The sequence below is a fragment of the Pteropus alecto genome, unplaced genomic scaffold (genome assembly GCF_000325575.1).
Source record: "Pteropus alecto unplaced genomic scaffold, ASM32557v1 scaffold320, whole genome shotgun sequence".
Classification (NCBI taxonomy): domain Eukaryota; kingdom Metazoa; phylum Chordata; class Mammalia; order Chiroptera; family Pteropodidae; genus Pteropus; species Pteropus alecto.
In genome coordinates, this window is record NW_006429963.1 from 620,983 (window position 1) to 626,989 (window position 6,007).

At 68.7% G+C, this 6,007-nt stretch overlaps 1 protein-coding gene across 1 annotated transcript in view; it reads left to right on the forward strand.

Annotated features, from left to right (window-relative positions):
* PTPRN2 (protein tyrosine phosphatase, receptor type N2) overlaps window positions 1-6,007 on the forward strand; it is a 299,480-nt gene that overhangs the window by 240,485 nt on the left and 52,988 nt on the right. Inside the window, exon 13 of the mRNA XM_025044908.1 lies at window positions 4,062-4,256. Within this exon, the coding sequence (XP_024900676.1) occupies window positions 4,062-4,256 (195 nt within the window). The remainder of the gene's footprint in view (window positions 1-4,061; window positions 4,257-6,007) is intronic.

Consider the following 6,007-nt stretch of genomic DNA (forward strand, 5'->3'; position numbering starts at 1 on the left):
CCGATGGGAGCGACTCAGGAACTGGGGTGCGGCTGTGACCGCGTGGGTCTCAGTCAGGAGGGGCACCCCAGGCCTGCGAGGGCCACGGCCCACAGTCAGCCTCCTGTGTGCTCCAGCCTGCCCAGTGAACAGAGAGAGGCCCAAGCGAGAAGCCACTCGAAGGGAATTAGGCGGCTTGCCGGCCGACCCCACGTGTGGGCCTGTGACCGCGGGGTCCATTTTCCTGTTCCTTGCCAGTCGTGGGCCTCGTGGCTGTGGGCTCCTGTGGATCTCTCCGCGAGGGTCGTAGCTGTGTATAAACTCAAGGTCAGCAAGCCGAACGCTCAAGGTCACTCGAGTTGCACAGCGCTGTCCCGGAGCGTAAGCGAGGTCACATTTGGGTGAAGGCACCGTCATGCCGGTGCTTACACACCGTACGAGACCCTTTCCCGCACCTCCTCGTCCAGCCGAGGGAAGACCGGCTGGCCCACGTCCCTCCGTGCTCGGGGCCCCCGCCCTGCGCTGCTGAGCTCGGAGGACACTGTCACTGAGTGGTGCCTCTGTCGGTCGGCGTCGCGGATGGGCCCGCGGCCCCTGCTCTGTCACCCTGGTCCCCGTCATCTCGCCCAGCGAGGTTCTGCACTGATTCTCGCCTTCCCAGGGTCGCAACCAGGAAGCCTTCGCGCGTCATCGGGCCCGTCTCCGGGTAGTTCACTTGGCATCGCCAGTTATCCTTGGCTCAGGGAAAATGCCGTTCGTAGATGCCGCGGCTCCGCCTTTTAAACTCACCTAACGGGACGTTACTGCAGGACGAGGTTCCCGGAGATGGCGGTGTTCGCCGCCGCCGGTGGGGCTTTCCCGTCCTGTCTGACGCGGACCCTACATAAGTCCAGAAATCAATGGAGGGCGAGAAGAGCAGGTCTGGCGGCTGGCCCTGCCCTGCCTCGTGGGGGCGAACGCGGAACCCGCCAGCCACACTCCCCGGGGATGTTCCTGGCCGGCCCCTCGTGCAGACGTCGCCCGAGGTCGGGGGTAGCACCTTCGTGTGTCACCATGGGGACTGCAATTGGCTGTCGGGCAGAGATGGCACTTTCAAAACAAAGAATGTGGCAGCACCGTGCGGCCGGCCGGGGGAGGGCCAGGAACCTTGCGCCGGCCTCCGTGACACGCTCGCGGCCGAGAGCTGAGCTCAGGTCGGTCCGCAGAACGCAGGGCGGAAACGTCTTCCCGAAGCTCTTAACCCGGGGTCCAGGCCCTGGAATGAGCCTGTCCGGCCACGTTCCCTCCGACCGCACAGCTCAGGTCAGCGGTCCGAGGCAGCAGAGAAGGAGCCCAGGGCCGCAGGAGTGGCACAGGGGACACCGCCCCGGAGCCCGGCCCACAGACGCCCCAACGCGCACTGTGAAGCCTCTCGCCCCTGGGCCAGTCCCACGGAAGCCAGAGCTCGCAGCCCCCGGCCGCAGTGGCCACGTCGCTGGATGTACACGGAGCCTGTGGGGCCCTCGCACGCCGCAGGAGCCACAGCCTGACAAGTGTCCCCAGCCAGATGGTGGCCTCGCTGTCCACGTCGGACCAGCGTGCTGGGAGGCAGCCAGACGAGGATTCAAGGCGCGAACGTTGGCAGCGGGCAGCCAGGACGACGTGGACAGTCACTCTCCTCCCTGCCTTCCCGTCCCCGCTCCCGGCCAGGGTCCCTGTCACCTCTCCTGGCTCCCCAGCCTGCAGATCTGCAGCGTCACCTGTCACCCTGACCAATCCCCTCCGATCCCATGAAAGGCTTAACATCATCGCTTTCTCTCGTGACCATTCGGCCCCGGGCGGGACTGTGCCCTGGGAGGTCAGGGCCCCCGAGTCTGTCCCTGGCATCCGGCACAGTGACACCAGTATGTGCTCAGGCCCAGGTGTCGGATCAGCGAATCGGAAGCTGACAGTCACCTGGTGTGAGTGGCTCGTTCTCGGAGCCGGGGCGACCTCGTTCGGTCCTCCCAGGGGATGCGAGGTCATCGCCGTCCTGCCGCACGGCGGAAGCGGAGGCCAGGGCCCGGGTGGCCGGCGAGCGTCCCGGAGCCGTCTCGTCACGGCGCTGGCCTCGGTCCCTCTGAGACGCGGGTGTTTTCCGGGTCCTGTCACGACAAGTCTTCATGGCGCGGTGGCACGTGTTCTGGGCAGCTCGTGGCGGCGTCTGGGCCCCTCACTGCCCTCGGAGGAGCTGGGACACCGTTCGCGGGGCCCAGGGCAGCCGTGCTGTGGCCGCTTCGCGTGTGCTGCACCATCCATCCGCTCGCGTCCGGATCTCGCGAGTCCTGGGCTGTGGGACCCTCAGGCTCCCCGCACAGTGGCCCCCACCCCGGGAACCCCGCCCACCAAGCCCCTGCAGAGCCCTGGGTCGTCACGGCCCCATGTCCCTCGCTCAGTCGTCTGTGAAGCTGCTGCAGAGGGCCCCCCACCCAGGGGTCCCCACGGCCCGGAGCCCCCTCCGCGGGGAGCACCGTGCTCTGCCCTGGGGATCCCGCTCGACCCCGCGGCTGCACAGACCTCCACGCGGCCCTCTCCCCACACGCAGGCGAAGCCCCGGGGCGTAGACCGCGTGACCTGCCCAGGTCCGCGTGCGGTCTGGCGGTGCGGGCCCAGCGCGCACACTGCCCTCGGGGACCCTGTCCCCACCGCGGGCACCGGGGTGTCCGTCACTCACCTGGGGCCCTGCTTCTCGTGAACGAACCTCCGGCAGCTCCCACAGAGGACACGTGTGAGCTCCCTTGCCCACGCGGGCGTGTTTGCACGCGGGTCCCGCGTGGCACCACGGACGTGCCTGCAGGGACACCGCTGTGCGTCCCAGGGAGGGAGGGAGGGTGCTCGGCTCCCAGGCCGGCCCCGTCCCTGACCTTGCCCCGTGTCCCAGCCTCTTTGGGCTTTGAAGATTTTGAGGAAACTGGGGTATGATTTTAAACGAACTCGGTGAAAAGCGCCTGTAAGCTGCAGCCTGCAGGGGCGGGAAGGGCGGCCGGGAGATGCTCCGCGCCTGGGCCGCGCGGCCCACGGTCGTCCCCACCGCCAGCGCCCGTCACCCTGCTGCGGGCGCTCGCGTGAGTCCCTCTGGGGCTGCGTCACGCCCGCCGTCTTCGGCCGTGGCACTGGCAGCCGAGGGCCTCGGATGGGGTTGCGGGTGGTGCACACGGCGCTATGGCCTCCCCTGGGTGCCACCGAGAGGGACGGAGGGACGCAGGGCACCGGCGGCTCACCACGCCCCTCCGCTCCAGCTCGGAGCCTCCGTGAACTTTCCCCTGATGCTGTTTGTTCCGCCGGCCCTGGCGACTGGGGCAGTGTCACCGGGCGAGAGGCTGCGTCGCAGCCATCAGGACACTTCCAGGTGGCGTCTCGTCGGGGGCAGAGGGAGCGGTGGGTGACGGTAGCTGGCGGCCTCACATCGGAGCGGGGTCTGCAGGCCCAGCACAGCCGCCTCCTCCCGCCGTGGCGTGTGGGGGTCTCGCCAGAGACGCTCAGAGGCCGAGCGACGCTCCACTGGGAGCTTTGGCGCCAGCTGACGGCCAAGAAGAGCAGCCCTTCCCGCTAACGGGGGTCTCCCTGTCCGCGTGCTCCCGAGCCTTCGCCCGAGTGGGCTTTCATGTTCGCTGTTGTTTCGGGGCGAGGAAAGAACCGGATGGGCTTTTCCCTGAGCCCCCGACAGTGGCAGCCGCGTCTGCGTTTCAGTCCTCAATGGGGCTCCCCGCCCCCCCAAGGCCCGTGCTTTAACGCGGACGTGGGGGGCCCCAGCGGGCCGCACGAGGCTGACCGAGGGCTGTGCTGGTCAGGCCCCCCCGCGGCCAGGGCCCCTTTCCCGAGTCCACGTGTGCGACGGTGTGTGCGCTATGTATGTGTGGCGTGTGTGTCTGGCGTGCGTGTCTGGCACGTGTCTGGCGTGCGTGTCTGGCACGTGTCTGGCATGCGTGTCTATGGCGTGCGTGTCTGCGGCGTGGACATGTGGACCCTCGCAGCACACGTGTCTGGCCGCAGGGTGCACCGTGGCTCGCAGGACGGGCAGGGGTGGCGAGCCCCAGCACTGACGCCTCTGTCCCTGCCCGCAGGAGCTGTGCCGGCAGCGCATGGCCACGCGCCCGTCCGAGCGCCCGGAGGCCCCTCGGGCATCCCGTGTCAGCAGCGTGTCCTCGCAGCTCAGCGACGGGCCGACGCCCAGCCCCCCTGCACGGGGCAGCACCTCGTCCTGGTCCGAGGAGCCAGCTCCGCCCAGCATGGACATCTCCACCGGCCACATGGTCCTGGTAAGTCCGGGTCCTCACAGTCTCGAGCCGTCGACAACGGTGGCCTGGGGACCAGACCCGAGATGCCAGGCAGCTGACATGCAGGGCAGGAACCCGCACACCAGGGCCGCTGTGCTCTGGGTCCTCATGTGGCTGTGACAGCGTGGTCCCCTCTGTCACCGCCATCCCTACCCCTGCTCCGGTGCCACTGGCTGGCGACAGTTCTCGGTGGCGGGAACGTGTGTCATTAGAGCCTACTATGTGCTCGTTCTTAACCCCAGCTCCTGAAGGTCACTGGTCCCTCGACCGTGGTTTCCCGGTGGGTGAGCAAATGTCACCCGAGGGTGTCTTGGCTCCGTGGGAGGAGGCGGGGCGGGCACTCGACCCCTCGTGGGACGCCTGGCGGTGACCTGGCTGGACCCTGCTGCCCAGCCCACCCTCCCCGGCCAAGTGTCATGCTCGGGGGGACGGTGCACGGAGAGACTGTGCCCAGCTCCGACGCCTCAGTCACGGCCGAGGGTCCTCAGCGACGTTGGCACCTGGCTGCCCCCACGGCCCAGCGACCCCGTGTGCCACCTCGGGCCGTGGGCACCATCCTGCTGGCGCATGTCAGCTGAAGCGCAGAGCACACGGCCGTCGCCTCCCCGGGGCACGGAGGCCGAGCCCCCTCACTGCGCGGGTCGGGCGCCCGAGGCGCGTGTGGTCAGCCACGAGCGCTCGCTAAGGGCTGTTCCTGGGCCCGCCTCCTGCCTGTGGCTTTAGCCGTGCAGCCTGGGGTCACGCACGCCCCAGAAGCCGGTGGGGGGCGCCGGGGCTGCTGCGACAGACGCCACAGACCGGGGTCTCAGGCAACGGACGCCGTTTCTCATGGTTCTCGGGGCTGCTGAGGGCCGCCCTGCGTCCTCACGTGGTGGAGGGACTCTCTGGGATCCCCATTCCTCAGGCCCCCTCATGCCCCAGTCACCTCCCAGGGGCCCCACCTTCTTACACCGTCGCACGACGGCAAGGGTTCTGGAGTAAGAATTTGGGGACACACAGGTTCATCCCGTAGCAGCCAGGAATCCATGTTTTCGCCGAGAAGCCTGACGGGGGGCAGGGGGCCTAGGGACGCCCCGAGGCTGCGACAGGGCTGGTGCCCCCCGGGGCGGCCGCCTTGGACGCTCGAGTCCCGCAGGACAGGGAGCTCATGAAGCCGGGCCCACCTGGACCAGCCGTGGCGGTGACCCCTGACCCCGGAGATGACGGACAACGCAGCAGAAGCCACGGAGCTCAAGTTCACTGACCAAAGGGCCGCAAGCGACACGGCCCGGTGCCTTCTTCGCTCTCTGTCCAACCTCGGGGCCAGCCCGGCATGCGAGGACGCCCCGGACTCAGGTCGGCCACCCCAGCGCCCTTGCGGGCGGCACAGACGCGGCAGACGGCGGAGCCCCCGCACTCGGCGGCCGACAGCACCACGTCACTGCCAGCCTGACCCCCAGAGTGTCTTGACCGTCGTCCCTCTGAGAAGACGCGGTGCCACCCCAAGTTCAGGGCGTGAACGGGATGTGGCGCTGGGGCCGAACGCGTGTCTGGCAGGCCGGCTCGGGGACATTCGCAGAGAGCTTTTGTCGGGTTCTGACGCACTCGTGTTTCTGGACACGAGGTCAGAATGTCACGGAACCTCGATTCCCACCGGGACGTGGGACGCCGTCGTTCGTGGAAAGCTGGTTTGCCGTTCGCAGTGTGAGCGCAGACGCTGGGAGCCTGCGCCGCACGCGCCCACGCGGACGCGG